The 19,533-nt window shown below is 38.2% G+C and overlaps 1 protein-coding gene across 5 annotated transcripts in view; it reads left to right on the forward strand.

Annotated features, from left to right (window-relative positions):
- LOC149943513 (glutamate receptor 1-like) overlaps positions 1–19,533 on the forward strand; it is a 99,217-nt gene that overhangs the window by 45,871 nt on the left and 33,813 nt on the right. For all 5 annotated transcript variants that reach the window (XR_016480824.1, XM_090174632.1, XM_090174631.1 and 2 more), the window contains exon 3: positions 11,790–12,044. Coding sequence is in view for 4 of the 5 variants with exons in the window: in XM_090174632.1 (XP_090030758.1) it covers positions 11,790–12,044 (255 nt within the window). In the remaining variant the exon portion in view is untranslated. The remainder of the gene's footprint in view (positions 1–11,789; positions 12,045–19,533) is intronic.

Raw genomic sequence — 19,533 nt, forward strand, 5'->3', positions numbered from 1 at the left:
TATTCTAAGGCTAGAACTAACCGTTGAGAGGTAGTTTGAAGATATTATTTTAATTTTTCGTGATGTTAATAATTTTACTTGACGGAATTTACTTTCGGCTTTTGAAGTTTAATTTCGCATAAACTCAATCTTTCTGGATACGTCATGTAGTTATTTATAATAACAAAAGAAAGTTTCTAAGTTTTACAGCTATTAATTAGTTAGATAACTAATAATTTTTGTATAACGAGGTGCCTAATATTTGTGAAAGAATGTTAAATATTAAACTACACGTTTTAAATGATATCATGCAAATAAATTTAGTAGATAATCAAAAATATATATATTTAAATTGGCCACGTTTTCAATATCCGTGATGCCTACTCATCTGTTTTTTGAAGACGGTTTTGGGTATTGTACTCTTTCCGACTCAAATTCTGCTCTTTTAAATAGGATGATTCGAAATATCTTCTTTTAAATGATCAAAAAATCCTTAAATATAAAACCTTTACAATATCTGTGCCTTAAAACAACACAAGTTGCTTAAAAAGATAATGGTTTTTAACTAAAGTCGGTAGAAGATAATTTTTTTAAATTTATATATAAAAAATTTATACCCTAAAAAAATTTATATTTTAAAAATTTCTACCTTAAAAAGATTATACATAAAAAATTAATATATTGTGACGGACTCCAAAAAGTATTTATACCTGAAAAAAATTATACTTTACAATAATGCACGCATTTTATACTTGATAACAAAACGAATTTATACCTTATGTTAGCACAACATTAAAACTAACAAGGAGGCGACCCGAGGTGTAACGCACCGATTTAGTTCAAACTCGGGGGTTTGGTAGACCTTCATATAACTTGAAAAACCCTAAAAGGAATTTATTCAATGGGCAACCGTTTTGCCACGGCAACCAAAAATGTTTTTGTCAACACAAAATGGAAATTTTCCCATTGAAAATATCATGGGAATCTGACCAGTTTTAAGGGCCCCTTTAAAAATTTTAATTAATTTCGAACTATTTCATTATTTTTATATTTATATTTTCTATTTTTTAGCATTTTCAAAAATTTAAATTTTTAAAGGGGGTACACTTAAAATTGGTTAGATTCCCATGTTATTTTCAATGGGAAAATTTCCATTTTGTGTTGTCAAAAACATTTTTGGTTGCCGTGGCAAAACGGTTGCCCATTGAATAAATTCCTTTTAGGGTTTTTCAAGTTATATAAAGGTCTACCAAACCCCCGAGTTTGAACTAAATCGGCGCGTTACACCTCGGGTCGTCTCCTTGTAAGTCGAACTAAAAAACTAAACTGAAAAAAACTAAAAACAAATACGTGTTTTTTATAGTTCAAATTATTATAATATAACACGTTTCCTAAAACTGTTCAGAGCATGACGTTGACAGTAGTTGATTTATGATCTATAAAATGTGTACTTTGTCAAAATTAGGAATACGGCCTAGTAGCGAATACAAAAGCAGCATTTTGAAAGGAGGAATCCATTTACACCCAGATCTAGCTCCGAATAAAAGAGGGCGTTTTATGTATTTCCGTAACAACTCCAATACCAATATTTGCCCATTCTTTTAGTATTTTTTTCGTTCTCTGAAAATCAATGATTTGTTTCTCGTTTCTTCCTTCGGGTAATTTGTCAATCGCTTCTCTGGCGAAACTCGAACCTTAGGCCTCGGTTCTCGTATGATAAATTTTGTCCATTTCTAGCGCGGCTTAAGAGCAAATGCTATACCCGAGGATCAACTTTTCTCGCTCGAAATAGAAATGAATATCACGCGCTGGCGTTGAACGTGAAAAAAAAAAGATGAAAGGCAACGAAATAAAATATAAAACCAGCGGAGGGAAAAGGGGATAAAAATGAAAGATTTACTTTTTCGTTAGGTTTGTTATAATATCTCTCCGGCGTTCGCACTCCATCTTCTCTATTTTTCATCACGCATCACATCCATATCGACTCTGGCTCGCGATGTCTGGAATAATACCGCTCATAAAATGGGGAGACTGTACTGCAGTGTGGGGCTCTAGGGATTGGGAGAGAGAGCGGAACCCCCCCATAGTACATCAATGTTGGCTCCGGTAAGGTTCGGCCGTTATAATCCTCCAGGCTTTCCTCGGCGTATCAGTAATCCAGTGAATTCTGGCATTAATCCTTTTATATACGCGGGGAGTGTGGGGTTGACTTTACTGCCTATCTCGGACTCCACCGAGTACACGTTACTACTTCGCTAGTTTCCTACGTGAAGACTAACATACACTCTGTGGACACATCCCAATAGCCTCCAGTCAAAAAGTCATAAAACAGTCTACTATCCATCTATCCGTACTCGGGCCTCGAGTAGGGAACTATAGCGACTATAAGAGATAACTGCTAGTTAGGAACACGCCAGGACTAGGGTAAAGTCTGCGACCTTATTGTTTCGTAATCTCTCCGTATATTTTGACGTGAACGGGGATGGTAGCTGGTGGGGAAGTGATCTTGTTTACTTTTTCAATTTCGTATAGCGAGGGGATACGGGATTAAGGTTCGCCTAAATTTTCCAGTTCTTGATTAATAATCATTCGGTCTATACCTTCGAAACTGGGGCGACAAATAAGCTTTTATTTGTTTCGAGGGTGAAATGGTAATTGTATGGGCCGTTTAGCGAGAATTTATCTCTGAACTGAGATTTATTTTTCTCTCATTGGCTTTTACGGTTATAGGAGGGATAGGACAATTGTTTCTATACAAATTGGCCTCTTGTTTGAAGCGCCCCGAGGAAGGAAGTAACAGGTGTCCTCTTTCCCTTCGACTCCCAGCCATGATTTTAGCACTCTCTCGTTCTTTTACCCTTTTTCTTGGCTGCCTGCTTTCAAAGGCAATGGCAAAGATTAGAAAGATTCATTCGTATCGCGGGTAAAACCGATTTGCTAAATGCGCCTTTGGGTCGGCGACGTCTTTCGCGTAAGGATATTCGCCCTGCAGTTCAATACGTGACCTAATGCCACTGTCCTAAATTGATGTAGGCTAGGATTTAGCACGCGATATCTAACAAACCTCTTAGACGCTAATGACGCTGACTCGACTGTGTACGAAGTCTTTCCTTACTTGAGAATAGACTAATTCAGAAATTGCTTACAGGGTATTAAACAATTAGATGGAAGCCCTTGGAGGTACGATTTTAATGTGTTGATTAAATACTAGATGGCGTCAATTTTAACTTTAAGGAGAATACTCATTCACTAATTTATTTAACACCATTTTATTTTAAAACTATAAACATAGAATCAATTTAGTAAATAATGGGCAAAAAAATATAATTATTGCTGTTTAAAAAAAAAATTTTAACGCTACAGACAGTTGGCGCCATCTAGTGAGACTTCGGGTATTTAAAAATGGACCTCTAATGGCGTTATACCATATGAAAGGATCATCTCCCTTGACAAATGTGCATCCGTCTATATGGAAATGGTTCGTACGAACTATACCAACTATCACCATCGGATTTAACTTCGAGTTTACTCTCCAGTCACGTGACAACGATGACAAAAACATTTTACTTTTCGATTTGTCAAACTGGGTGATAAAGTACTCACCCTATGTAACTAAAATCCGACTAAAAGGAAAAGTGGATGAAGCCGATAAGGCGTCTTAAAAAATAAATATTCTCTGGCAGAATAAAGAAGTTGGCTCGGGGGTATTCGCGTAAAAGGGAATTATTGACTAGCGGGAGAGCTACGCTCCAGATTTGCGTTGACTTCTCGTATCTTGCCGCTATCAAGAACACTTTGACCCCGACTCTGTACACTATCAACGGTCGGACGGCGACGACAAGCTCGTGGCCCAAAAATGCGACCGACCGTGATGGAAGGGCCGTTCTTCATTCACTCCATTGGTCAGCGCTCAACCAAGTCAACCCCATCACGATGGCATAGTCCATCCTTATCGCCTATGTACAACGTTTTTCTATCCATATAAGGTTTTTATATGGAAGACAGTGATTTCTTTCTGCCTGGATAGTAACATTATGCTTCCAGATCGTTTGGCGTATTTTTCTCATCGCTTGCTAGAAAATGACGATATTGAAAGTGATGTGGTTGTAATCTTCTTAGGATTTTATCTAATGGAATAGCGCGGTTTATATGAACCTATCAAAAGAGAAAACACCTAAAACGTTCCAAAATCATGACCTACTTTAGAAAATCGGAAAAATAAAAAAATTGAAACAAATTACTTTTTAAGGGGGAAGACTACAGTGACCATTGTCTAGTTTCGCGCTATTTCAAGCTGAACTGTTTTATTTTTGTGTTTTAACTTATAAAATTAATATTGATGTGTAGAACAGCCTCTTGTTTAGTGCTTAAAATAATTTTGACAATTTTAAATTACAAAGTAATTAAGTTATTACGTTTTAATTCGGACCCCCGGAGCTAAACAAGTTGGACAAGCGCCCAAACTACCCTTTAGTTAGGACCTTATATCTCGTTAACTATTAATATTAGAATTATCAAAATTATTTTAAGCACTAGAGGAAGGCTCAGCCTATTAATAAAAATATAATTCGATTGTGTAATTGTTAAAACTAAAACGTTCAGCGAACGAAAAAGAGGCTTTTACTATAGTCTTCCCCCTTAAGGGTTTTGATTTTTTTTAAACTTTTTATAGATATAAAACGTCTAATAACAGTAAACATACTACAAAACATTAATAGTGTTACATTGTTAATCAGTATAAAGCTGGTCTAGAGGTTTAGTTTTACTTTTAGATTCGAAAAATTGAGGTGAAAATGCCGCTTTAGTTAAATTTGCAAACAATATTAAATTAATCGTGAAATAAAAACTTTTTAAATTTAACGGGTCATTTTCCGGAAAATTTTCCGACTCACAACCCTATATTTTATTTAGACAACTCGTGGAATTACGTCTACTGACAAAGTTTTAAATCGAAATAAAAAGAAATTTATCTGACTGTTTCCGAGAAAAAAGAACCATAGCATTTCGAATTTCATTTCAAACTTTTCCGACATGTTTCGCCGTGTTTATCGGTCGCAATGTTTCGAAAAATGCCGGCTCTTTCTATCCAAAAATTTCCCACACAGCCCGTTGAAAAGCTTCAAATATTAGATTCGGACTAGCGTGGTGTTAGTGACGTGTTAGATAAAAGGCGAAGCGCTGGTAAAGTCTCTGTCTTCGAACTAAATCGTGAAATGTCCGGTAGCCATGACGTTGGTGCACTGAGGAAGAAGACCGTAGGAAACCCCAGAACTTCCCTGCGAGGCATTTCTCTTGACACTCTCATTTCCTGGCGATGGCACACGCGGGGGACGATGGCCCCCGATAAGGCTTCCAACGACAGAGAAGCCGGGTATAACCCACTATTTTTCCAGTTGTCAGTGGATATTGGTCCTTCCCATATATAGCCTCCTTCGTGTCAACTTCGTCGACACAGATTGCAGCCGCGAGAACTAATAAACGTTGGCTGCCATCGCGCACGCGTGCTCTGTTTTTATTACTATACCATCTCCTAGAATCAAGTCAGGATTTATTAGCCGATATCCCGGATTGACTGAAGATAGGTATTGGCTTTCCGATGACTCGCTGTACAAGGTAGACCTTCGACGATAACTTTGAAAAATAAAGTATTATTGGAAATATTAGTTTGTTGAATGTTCTCTATCGAACTTGGGAAACGTTTTGACGTTTAGTCTTCCGTTTCATGATTACATCGCCTGAATTAAAGGCTTCAAAAGTCCCTTGATGACTTAGGCCTTAGGTGGTGCCTTGGGTATTAGCCTAGCTGATTATTATTATTATTATGTCGTCAGCCCGAAAGCTTTTCCCGAGCGATGCTCAGATGGCGGAAAAAAGTGACTCCTTCAGCGAAAATGACTGATGACTATTTTGACTTTGTTTATGCGGTGGTTTTTGTAGTATTAATTTTCTCGATTATAGATCTTTTATTCTAAATTTATACTATGATTTTTACCGTCCACTAAAATAGTTCTTTTTATAAATTCAGCTACGCTTGCCGAACTTGTTTTATGTGGCTTTATTAGAATAGTTTTGACACGCGCGGTTTAAAGTTGTGATGTAGTAGCTACATTCAAACAAGAAAGCCATGGTTATTTATATAAACACCAATTGGACTTTAAATTTATTTCGAACCATTTAAGTTCACAGAAGGTCTAATAATTTATTTTTCCCCCATTTTACTCTTTCGTGTTGAATACAATTCCTTTTGGGGTATTGAATGGGTACCCTAAGACTAAACATTTTTCAGTCCCGGTGGTAAAGGTATAAAAAATGTTACGTTCTTACCCATTTAAATTCCTTAAACGAAGGGAAAAATAATGTGGACCAATTTTGAGTCTAGTATTTGAATACTACTTTATTTCCTTGAATATTGTCGTCACAATAACACAATGCGAACTAATTCCAATAACCTGTAACATTTAACAACAGTTAAGTCTTAAAGAATTTGTATTACAGGTTATATATATATAGGGAATATTGATGAAGGCGTTCAACTATGCGTACCCAAATAAGGGCGCTGAAGAATTCTAAGATATCGAAATACTTAAATTATATTTAACATTTTTCAACCCCTGTTTGATCCGCGACTTTAGGGACGCCCCGGGTCAAAACCCAGCTTTATCTAGCCATGTTAATAGTTAATATATTGATTCACATTGCATTATTTTAAAAATGTTAATAAATAAGTGCGTATAAAGGACTGATAATAGAGCTTAAAAGGTCTAACTTCTTATTGGTTATGAAGTAAAATGGATAAGAAAAATGTAAAATAAGAACTTTAACACTCCACAAAAGTTCTGAATTTGGAGAGCAGAAGCTTTAAATATGTTCTGTGACAATACACTAAATGGTCTAAAATATTGAAAAAAATTGTACGTACTTTTGAGGTCTAAAATTAATTTTGTTTAGAGGTAAAATCATAAGTTACATAGAGACTAAAGTATGGCATTTAGCCAATTATATCGGAAGTTTTCAAACAGAAAATTCATAACTTCCTTCATTAGCAAAATTATTGTTAGGTTAGTTCGATGGCAATAAATTAGGGTAATAGTACGTTTGGGACCCAAATACGGAAATAGCTACTTACAGAAACGAAGCTAATGCTTATAATAATAAATTTATTGTTCTCATTCAACAATTCATCTTTATAATTCCAAAGTAAAAGTGCAAAAAATAATTTGTTTTTCCACTTTAAAAACTATCAATGGCTTTCGTGTTATGAACAATATTTATCAACAAAATATTTCTGCATAGTTAGAATTATGGTTATAAATGTTACTAAATATTTAATGTGATATCTGAGTTATTTCTAATCACATTTAACGCAATCCCGAAATTTCACACTTAAGTAGGAATTGAAGATAGCCAAATCGCAGGTTAGTCTCTGCACATAAATCCAACCGTATACATATTTTGAACAGCAAAGTCAGTTCTTACCTGAAATATTTAATATTTACAAATTTTAAGTCTAAGAATATTTTTACCGCTTTAATTTAGGAAATATTCAGCGTTAAAGTTATATTAAAATCAAAGCGATTGAGTATTATAACAAAAACAGTTCTTCGAACTGAAAAACAGTTTAGAGCTCGTTAGAGGTGCGGCCTTAAAGGGACATATATTATTTTTTATTGTTGATTAATTTGTGAAATTAGTTGAAATAGTATTAAAAAATACTCCTGTGAACAACAGAATGACGTCATTCTGCTTTCAAATCACAGTCCACTGCTCCTCCAATTTTTAACACAAAATCTTTGGTCAAATTTTGCCCAAAAAGGTATCCATATTTATATTTATTTTCTTCACTACTCATTTAACATTAAAATTTTAAAATTTATTATTATTAGTTTTTTTTGTTGCAGATTACTGCAATAAATAACTAATAAACTAATAAAAAAATTGGAGGAGCAGTGGACTGTGATTTGAAAGCAGAATGACGTCATTCTGTTGTTCACAGGAGTATTTTTTAATACTATTTCAACTAATTTCACAAATTAATCAACAATAAAAAATAATATATGTCCCTTTAAGGCCGCACCTCTAACGAGCTCTAAACTGTTTTTCAGTTCGAAGAACTGTTTTTGTTATAAAATATGCCCATTTATGAGAAGTGGTGGTTTAGAAAATTTGGTTGAGTCACTCTTGTAATTTTTTTAAAAATATTAAAAATGAAATGTTTGTATCAATAAAAGTTTGTCGCGTAGTATAATATTATGTTCGTATCAAAAATGAAACTTTTACGATTTCCTTATTTTTGTCCGAGTATTAATTACGATTTGTTCAATCATTACATTCTTTAATTTGACAATTATTGTTAATAGGCGATAGCATAAATTGCGAGGTTTACTAGGTAAAGTTTCTTTCGGGAAACATTTGAGCGCCATCAAACGGTAGAAACGTTTAAAAAATAGTCACGTGGTTATAAAAATGCTTAGACTTTTAGACTAGAACACGTTTTTAACCTAGGCTTAGTGAAGCAGCCCCTAACAGGCTGAGAAATAAGGATTTTTTTTGAAACTGGACCTGTCGCCAGTAGAGTAGTTTAATTAAAAAACTGGCCACTGGCCACTTACCATTTTAAACCTTCAAAATCAGGCTTTCATCATTTATGGTCAAATTATCTATTCTTGACAATATGTGCTAGGGCATAGGCTTAGTAGGTTAGTTATTATGGGTATTTCAAAATTTTGGAGTGTTAAATAAAGAACAATAAATCTTGAAGGGAAAAAACTTTGAATTAATTAAGTGTTCACCAGGGCCACTAACACCCCAAGCATTTAATATTTAAACTGATGATAAAATTCGCGAATAAGTAGATTAGTCCATCATGAAAAGGGAGAAAAAAGCTAAACCCTAAACAAATTTGAAGAAATTTAAAGAAATTTAAAAACTTACAAATAGCTCGTACCGATAGGTCTTCGAGCAAACCAAAAGACGCGAAACTCGGACCAAATAGATCTTCGAGTGAAAAACTAAATTAAATTAAATAAATTAGCCAGAAATTCCAACGGTAGACCGGTTTCGTCCTATTTGGGACTCATCAGTACCGTGCGGGAAATCTGGCTGGCGACTATTAAACCGAAAAGAGAAACTAAGCCTAACAAAATTTCAAAACGCGTTGCATAGCAACGGAAATCCGAATAGGGGGAGAGTGGTGGAGGAAAGTTTTAACGAAATGTGACGTTAAAAGGAACCACCTATGGACTAGGGTTTAGCTTTTTTCTCCCTTTTCATGATGGACTAATCTACTTATTCGCGAATTTTATCATCCTTTGCAATGCAGTCCATAGGTGGTTCCTTTTAACGTAATATTTAAACTGGCCCAGCTAATTTTTAAACTGGCGATTGGCCCGTGATAGTGCCTTATTTCTCACACTGGCCCCTAATATGTTTTGAGCACGGCCAACCCCGATCGCGTAAGCGCGATATAGAAGTTGCCAGTGCTATGACGAATTTCCGGGAACATTTTAACAAGTTAGCTAAGACCACAACAATTTATGCTATCGCCTATTCGATTGTTTTCGCGCGTGGATCGGATCAGTTTGTGACGGGAACATTAATGGGACGCCCTCAAAACCATCAAATTCAACCATTCAACCACACTGGCATGGCGGCTGTATCGCGCTTATATTCGATTTGCGCTCGTCTCACGGCGATTCATTCTTCGAGTGATTCGGAGGCGGTCATAATTCGAATTATCAGCTGGACAAAACGGGAATTCGCCCTCGGCTAGAGCTCGCTTTCTGTGAGGAGCCGCTAACCCAAAAGTCTGTCCGTGACAGGTGACAAACGAGAGCACCATCTCTAGCGTATACTCTTCACGGAAAACGCGCGTCCCCCCTTTTAGAGGGGACATACGACACCTCCAACCCGTCGAGGCTGGTCCCTTCCCGTTGGCGTTCACCTCGGATAGAAATGGCGCTACTAGAAGGACGCATTAACAAACGCTTTTCGATAGACGTTGACGCAACGCCGGAATTAAAGAGACTGAAAAAAGGCACTCCGAGACCCGTCCTCAGGGGCTTTATCCCCCGAGAACCCGCTACCATCAATGGGGACGGAGGGGGGGATTGAACCCTCGGGTCTACACTCTTTCGAAAGAGACCGAGATAGTGGCCTCCCAATGATACGCTAAATAGGAAAAATGTTGAGCCAGAATATTCTCTTGAAAAACGACTGCTCGTGACACTGTAGGGCCGTCTTTGCCGCCTTTTTTGTAAGAACGCTTTAGAGACCGAGTTCTTTTCTTTTTTTGATGGCGTAGAAACGGGAGTACATCTACTTCTATCTATTTCTATCCCAAGGGTATTTTTATACTATTTTTATCTTAGATTTGAGCCCCGGGTATTTTTAGACGCGAAAGAAAGACGTTATTCGAGAACAGTCTTAAATTATCAACTTGGGATTTCTTGGGGCCCAAATGGAACGAACGAACTATTAGTGAAGAAATAATGTCTTTACGGTACTTGCCAAAATTAACGTTATTTCGGTTGCTTTGATCCTTCGCGCGATTTGTCATTTGCAATAACCATGGTACTGGGGAATTTCCAAAGTGTATGATTATACGAATAGGACATTGGTAATTGTTTTTAATTAATCCCGGCAACGCCACTGGAAAAGGAATTACTAATCTCAGATTATTTCAAAAACAAAATGCGAAATAGGATGACCTTGAACCATTTGTTCAAGGTCATTAAATACTGTGTCCCATTTAGAGAACAACGTTTCCGAAGATTCAAGAGCAGTGAAAAGCCCGCGCGCTTCGAAGAGCGTGGTGAGGAGATTAGAAAAGGAGCGCGCGAGCGTGGTTGAAAAACGACGGTTGGAAGAGGTTTTGAAAAAAGGGTTTTTAGGTTTAAGTCCGGAGAAGGAAGGAGAAGGTTCAACCGCCGAAATCGCCGCTAAGCCAAAGTATTATTTTCGTCCAAGAATCTTCCATCCCCGCTACAAGACCTGAACGTCGAGATTATCTTTTATTATTATACTTAATTGTTACTCAGTCGTGTTCCTTTTGATTATAAATAAACGTATTATCTTCCTCAACCTTACTGGACGTCGCAATATTTATCTCCAGAACTATTAGGGGTAGAAGAATGATTCCAATTAGAAAAATAAGCGCCAATATGTCAAATTATCTTTGACCCGATACAAATTGACCAAAAATAACTCAAATTATGAAATTCTTAGACATTACAGGTTTTTTACTTTAATTTCATAATGGTTCAGAGTCATCCTAATTTACAAATTTCAAATTTCCTCACTAAAACTAGTTGGTCATGAAAATTTGTAAGCCTTAAAACTTGTAGTTTTCGATTTATTAGCCTTCAAGTGTCGTCTATTAATCCTTATTCTCTTTACGATCTTCAGGTGTTTAGTATAAAATTTATCAAGTTCCAATTGGTCACATTACATTATTTCAACATTAATAGTGATGGGGAACTTTTTCCTAATTGGAACCAAGTTTCCATCTTTAATGGTTCTCGAGATACATTTTGAATGACCTTGAAGACATGGTTCAAGGTCATTGAAATTTTCATTGTCGAATGACCCTTACAAGCTTTATACACTCTTAAACTTTCCAATTCGTACCTAAAGCACATTTTGAGGCATTAGGTCTGTATCGTTATTTTAGCTAACACTCTTTATACTATAGTGTACAGTTGATCACTAATCAGGGCGGCAACCTCGTAGTTAAATAACCTTAGCCAATATTACAATAAGGTCCACTTGTTTTATTTCCAGATAATAATAACTATTTTGAATTTATTTCGCAGTATGCAACCAAATGACCAGAGGAATCTTCACCCTGGTAGCCCCGACGACTGACGTATCGTACAATGTCCTGGCGTCTTATTCCAATGCGTTCCAGATCCCCTTGGTCAGTCCGGCCTTCACGGAAGCAAAGGGCAACATGGAAAGGCTGGCGACGTACGGAATTTCCCTGCGCCCATACTACATCAGAGCCATACTGGAAATTATCCGATACTACGACTGGAAGAACGTCACCTTCATCTACGATTCCGACGCCGGTAAGTGCAAACTCAGGGTTGGTTTTCACTAGCGCAAAACCGTCGTGACGGCAGGCGTGAACGCAAAAATTTTCTATTAGGCCTAAGGGTTGGTTTTCACTAGCGCAAAACCGTCGTGACGGCGGGCGTGAACGCAAAAATTTTCTATTAGGCCTAACGAGGATTTCAAAAGTTAGCGCCCGCCGTCACGGCGGTTTTGCCTTAGTGTAAACCAGCCTTTACGAGGATTTCAAAAGTTAGCGCCCGCCGTCATGGCGGTTTTGCCTTAGTGTAAACCAGCCTTTACGAGGATTTCAAAAGTTAGCGCCCGCCGTCATGGCGGTTTTGCCTTAGTGTAAACCAGCCTTTACTCGTGAAGGAGCGCCTCGGGCAACCTCTCGAGACAACAAGGAGTAATTGGCGAAGCGTCGAAGCGTGTCCCGGAATGAGTTTGTCGATTCGGTACATCAATCGCGTTGATCCTCTTTGAAGTTGATTTTCTATCTCATTAAACACATGCCGTAATTTTTAAATTCACTATTCGCAGTATCGCTAGAGAGATCGCGATCTGGCCGTATTTGAATAGTTACCAAGGTGGGTCATTAGTCGCCATATGTGTTTAACCATTTTCTATACGCCGCGAGTTATTTCGCGGGATCTCAGCCAGCAATCGACGACAAACATCGCGTAACTCTCTCGAGTCTAACGCCGACTCTCAAAAGGACCAAATCGCCCACTTTGCTCTATCCGAAAATGAAATTTGCCATATTGGGTTTTGAGTCTAAGCGTCGTCGAGGGTTTCGTGGCTAAGACGGAATTTCCGCTAGACTAGCCGTCTACATCCGGTCCGAAAGGAAATGACGGGGTGTCACCACCCTCCGCGCTATAATAGTTTTCAATATGACGCGGTTTTAGACTATCGCCCATTTTCCCTCTGGTTGGACATTTTTCTTTGTTATCTCTCTTTTGTACCAGTACGTTTAATATCTCTGTTAAACTATACCATCGCAGTACGAGATGGAGGCTCAAATTGAGTACACAGTTCGGAACGGAAGTTGGTTTAAAGGCCTATAGTACGAGGATATACTATACGGTATCTCCCTTCTTTTCGTAAACAAGTCTTTTGTTCTAAGTTTTCTTTCTTCTTTTGAGAGTTGACCGAGTGATCCACTGCGAAAACGTATAGCCTTTTAAATAGGGTTATTCGCTCGGAAAACTTGAATGGATGGTTCTTTTTTGCCGCCGAGCTTCCATCTCATAACTCCAAGGATATCCGTTCTCAGAACAGACTCTTTTACAGACGGGTCGCGGTTTCCGGCAACACGTTCTGTAGTAAAACGTCTGACATCTTTCACCGCGTCGGAAAGGAGAGATTCAAAATGAACTCAAATTGTTTTAAATCTTTTCAAATATTCAGCTTCTTGAACGTTCTTGAAAGGCACGCTGTCAACACGATTTTTGATTTTGACGTTTTAACATGTTTTATTATATTAAGCTTTTTTATATTAACCGTCACAATTTACTCGACTTATATCGATCACAATCTTTCGCGAATAAGACTGAATAAGTTTAATTTAAATATATATTTTGGTCTAGGGTTTAACACTGACATACACTGTTAGAAATAAAGGTTTTTTAGACCTCTAAATTGGCTTAAACTCTTTCCAATATGTAAGCCTTCTGCTCTCCAAATTCAGATCTTTTGTGGAGTGTTTACGTAAAGAAACTATTCAAAAAAGGAATAACGTAGTATTAAAATACTAGTCTCGGAATTGATCAATATAATTTATTTCTTCGTTTAAGGGAATTAAATAAGTATTGAAAAGGACTAAATGTAAATGTACATAACTTTTTTATACCTTTACCACAAGTACTGTAAGAGGTTTAGTCTTAAGGATAAAATAGGTCTAAAATAAATAATTTTTTAGTACCTAAATTAAAAGTAGAGTTCTAGTCGTTTCATTCACCTTTATTTTTAACAATGTAGTTACAGATATTCTGGAACTTTGTGCTTAAAATAATTTTGATAATTATAATATTAATAGTTAACGAGATATAAGGTCCTAACTAAAGGGTAGTTTGGGCGCTTGTCCAGGTTGTTTATCTCCGGGGGTGCGAATTAAAACGTAATAACTTAATTATTTTTAAATTAAAAATTGTCAAAATTATTTTAGGCACTAAATAAGAGGCTGTTCTACATTTAAATATTAATTTTATAAGTTAAAATATAAAATTAAAAGAGTTCAGCTCGAAATAGCGCGAAAGTAAACAATGGCCACTGTAGTCTTCCCTCTTAAAGGGCCACACCTACGTTTGAATTGAACCTGTTTCACGTGCTAGTTTCCAGAATAGGATTGGTCGTATCTGCTACCACGGGCTAAATTCGGGCCGAATTTTACAAACGCTTGTGTGGCCCTTTAAATAACTTGAGCTCGTGACGCAGATAAAAACATTTTATACTTCTAATATTTATGGTTTTATTTTATAGAAACACCAATAGTTGATTTTATAAATTAAAAAGTGGTCTTGCCCAACTTGTTAAAATGTTGCTATTACGTCACAAGACCCAGCTTTATTAGTATATTGTTCGCACGCGCTCTGGAAAAACCTATATTCCTCGGGCGACTGTAGAGCGCTAGTAGATTTGTAAAAGTTAGAAACTGTGACGTAATCTTGAGCAACATTTAAAGAAGAAGGCCAAATATCGCCTTATTTGCATATCAAAAGATCAACAAGACGTTCAATATACTTACACGTACCTTATTTTGTCTTGAAAAATAGTTTTTGGCCCCAAAGTTGAAACGCAAAATAACGCCAAGTATTTGGGATTGAATTTTCGGCACCATCTTAAGGTGTATCACCAGCGCCAGCACGGAAACAGTGAGCGATTTGCGAACTATCCTAACTTTTAAAATCGCGCAATTTAGGCTTAGGTCTCGTATAACTGGAACCCACCGCGCGTGCTAAACAAATCTTTCGCGTCTTCAGCAGCGCGCGCTTTTATATGGTTTTTAAATTTTAATCAAGCAAGGAGTGTCTCACCGATTTCTCACCAGGTGTCGCTTTTCAATTTCCCGAAATTTCTTTATTTTATTAAAACTTTTAAATTTTAATATTTTCTGAGGCGGTTTTCGCCATATATTTTACTTTTTAACGGGCTATAGGGCTATCTAACTGGTTAAAGCTTGACCGTTCCCCTTTAAAGAAAGTCTTACGTATTTTATAGTGGTTTTCTGGTATTGTATGGTGATTTTCAACAGCGGTAACGAATTAGCCGGCTCGAAATGAGATACGCCAGAGAAATAGAGAAAGATAAAAAGAGGAACCCGCATTACCATATCTAATCCACTATGCATAAAACATACGGTTATTGTAGGCGACGTCAAAGACAGGAAAGTGTGTCGGCTTAGTTCAGAAGGACTTTCTGGTAATTTTGCGAATCGTTTTTGAATGGTAATAGGCTTGGAAGGGGGTGGGGCCTAGGGCGACGTTAAATTCCCTCTCCACGTCTCTTTCTGTTGGATTTACCTAGAGACCCATTACGGGGAAGGGGATTTAGTCCCCGCGCGCTCCTACCAGCCTTAGTCGCCAGGCCTTGGTATTAGTTTCTATTGTTTGCTTTGACTGGAATGAGTGGAGGGTTCGGAGACTAGACCAGGAACGCGTGAAAATTTGGGCATTCGGGGAGTTTGAGTGAGGGCGGGGGGACAGAGAGCGTCGTCGAGTCTTGGTGGTTTGAAGCCTCATCCGGAATGGGATACGTTATCCAGGCCGTAAGCCCGTAGGGCATACATCAACCATCGTCCCGTGCCCATATACCAAAAGTAACCTTTTTTCTCCCAAATCGCGGAAGCTCTCCCGCCAAAATTCATAGAACCTATACGCGGGTAAGACGACAGCGCGGTCGAAACTAGCGAGCGGGTGAAGTTTGCTCCGATTCGGATATACCTTTTGAACGATGAAATAGGAAACGGTACATGCGGGGAAGAAAATGCGAGGTATCTAAATACGAACGACTGACTAAGTTCGTAAAGCGAAATACGCCACTGAAAAGGCGGCTTAGTGTAAGGTCAATGGAGCAGGATAAGATGACGTCGGGTGCTTAAAAGGCAGTACAACATAGCGCGAAATATCCAGGAAATGTTCCCCGTTCAGACTTCCCAGCGAGAGAGAGAGAGAGAGAGAGAGAGAGCGGTTGGATCGGCGGGGGTGATAATTTAATTTCGGTAGGCAGCCCCCGCACGCGAGATTAGTCATCAGAAACACGATTATCTCGGACGCGCAATTCGGAAGGTAAAGTGCATTGTTAAAGAGCGTATGTCGCGATCTCTGGCGCTCTGCCGAATTTGGTCGAGCGATGTTGGCCTCTCGTTTCCGTCGATGTTCTTCAAAGAGCTCTGTCCACGTGCGTTTCGTTGGTAGTGGGAGTAGAGATGGAGCTCATCTTCACTTTGTAGAAGCTCTGACCCGAACTGAAAATTTGATACACTTATATTTTGTTTTCGTTGGAGAAAAGGAGGCTTTGGAAGGACTGGCCTTTAAAGCGAGATGAAATATTAAATACAAGCTACTGGATATTCGGTACGACTGTCAGGGATAGATGCTAAGACTGTCAGGGACAGATGGTAGGACTATCAGGGATATTCGGTAAGGCTGTCAGGGATAGATGCTAAGACTGTCAGGGACAAATGGTAGGACTATCAGGGATATTCGGTAAGGCTGTCAGGGATAGATGCTAAGACTGTCAGGGACAGATGGTAGGACTATCAGGGATATTCGGTAAGGCTGTCAGGGATAGATGCTAAGACTGTCAGTGACAGATGGTAGGACTATCAGGGATATTCGGTAAGATTGTCAGGTATAGATGGTAAGGTTGTCAGGGATATTCGGTTAGACTGTCAAGGATAGATGGTTAGACTCTCAGGGATAGATGGTAAGACTGTCATGGATAGATGGTAAGACTATCTGAGATATTCGATAAGACTGCCAGGGATCAATGATAGGACTGTCAGGGATATATGGTAAGACTATCAGGGATATTCGGTAAGACGGCCAGGGATAGATGAGAAAATTGTCAGGACTAGATGGTAGGACTGTCAGGGATAGATGGTAAGACTGTCAGGGATAAATGGTAGAGCTATCACAGTTATTCGGTAAGATTACCAGGGATCGATTTAAGGACTATCAGGGATATTCGGTAAGACTGCCAGGGATCGGTAGTAGGACTATCGAGGATATTCGGTAAGACTGTCAGGGATCGATGATAGGACTATCAGGGATATTCGGTAAGACTGCCAGGAATCGGTAGTAGGACTATCGAGGATATTCGGTAAGACTGTCAGGGATCAATGGTTTTACTATCGAGGATATTCGGTAAGACTGTCAGGGACCGATTGTACGACTATCAGGGATATTCGGTAAGACTGCCAGGGATCCGTAGTAGGACTATCGAGGATATTCTGTAAGACTGTCAGTGATAGATGGTAAGACTATCAGGAATATTCGGTAAGACTATCAGGAATATTCGGTAAGACTGCCAGGGATAGATGGTAAGGCTGTCAGGGATATTCGGTAAGACTGCCAGGGATAAATGGAAGGTCTATCGGGGATATTCGGTAAGATTGTCAGTTATCGATGGAAGGTCTATCGGGGATATTCGGTAAGATTGTCAGTTATCGATGGTTGGACTATTGAGGATATTCGGTAAGACTGTCAGGGATAGATGGTAAGACTGTCAGGGATAGATGGTAAGACTGTCAGGGATAGATGGTAAGACTGTCAGAGATATTCGGTAAGACTGCCAGGGATCGATTGTAGGACTATCAGGGATATTCGGTAACACTGCCCGGGATAGATGGTAAGGCTATCATTGATATTCGGTAAGACTGTCAGGGATAGATGTTAATATTATCTGGGGTATTTGGTAAGACTGTGAGGGATCGATGGTAGGACTATCAGGGATATTCGCTAAGACTGCCAAGGATCGGTTGTAGGACTATCAGGGATTTTCGGTAAGATTGGCAATGTCAGATGGTAAGGCTGTCAGGGATATTCGGTAAGACTGCCAGGGATCGATGATAGAACTATCGGGGATATTCGGTAAGACTGCCAGGGATAGATGGTAATACTATCTGAGATTATCGGTAAGACTGCCAGGGATCGATGATAGGACTATCGGGGATATTCGGTAAGACTGTCAGGGATCGATGATAGGACTATCAGGGATATTCGGTAAGACTGCCAGGGATAGATGGTAGAACTATCAGAGATATTCGGTAAGACTGCCAGGGATCGATTGTACGACTATCAGGGATATTCGGTAAACTGTCAGAGATAGATGATAGGACTATCGGGGATATTCGGTAAGACTGTCAGTTATAGATGGTAGGATTATCAGGGTAAGTGTCACGGTTGATTTTATACAGCATAAATTAATAAGGATTTGACTTTTGGTTTACCAATATATTTCCAATTTTTCTATAAATATTGTACATTCTAGGAATAAATTAATAATAATACCACCAAATATATCATTATTATTTAAAATTGAAATTCAGTAGATGATCCTCTATTTAAAACGTAAAGTTCAATTTACATAATTTATTTAATCAGTTAATCAGAATTAATTATCTAACGAATTAACCACAAACCGTCATATATTTCATAAATAATAAAAAATAAAAAAGTTACTAGAGGATCAGCTATGTAACACGTAAAGTTCAATTTACATAATTTAATTAATTAGTTAACCAGAATTAATTATATAATGAGTTTACCCCAAGCCGTCATATATTTCATAACTATAAAAATTAAAAAAGTTACTAGAGGATCAGCTATGTAAAACGTAAAGTTCAATTTACATAATTTAATTTATCGGTTAATCAGAATTAATTATATAATGGGTTAACTACAACTCGTAATTTATTCCCTAATTATTTAAAATAAAAAATCAGTAGAGAATCCGATTTATAAAATGAAAAGTTCAAATTTAATAATTTAATTAATCAGTTGTAGGTTTTAGTTTTGAATAGGAGAGGCGGGCTCTTTGAAGTGTGCGTTTCGGCTGGAAGGGTCTGTAGTGCGGGGAAGAGAAAGTCCTTCAAAAGAGGGAAAGCCACGAAATGATCCGTGCATCTCGAGTTATGAGAGAAGGAACGAAGCGTAATAATTCTGGTCTAAACCAAACGACGTTAAACACTGCGGAACTCCGCCGCGAGCGCTCTCCCGCTCACCTTTAAAGAGCCCTCGCTTAAGTTACAGTCCCTCTCTCTCTCCTTCGCCTATGGTGAAGCTTCCCTGTCTGTTTACCCACCCGCGCTTTATTCGTACAAGCTGTTCTAGGCGCGGATAGTTCGCGCTGAGAAAATTATCTCTCTCCCCCTTCCCCGAAGCCAAATTGAAAATCGGGATAAAATATTACGTCACTTCGGAATGCGCGCGAGATGGAACGAGCCCTGATTTGAGCGAATGAATCCAACTAGCAATTTTTGCTTAGAACTCCCAAGATTCA

This window comes from Leiobunum rupestre, chromosome 5 (genome assembly GCF_980474605.1).
Source record: "Leiobunum rupestre chromosome 5, qqLeiRupe1.1.hap1, whole genome shotgun sequence".
Taxonomy (NCBI): domain Eukaryota; kingdom Metazoa; phylum Arthropoda; class Arachnida; order Opiliones; family Sclerosomatidae; genus Leiobunum; species Leiobunum rupestre.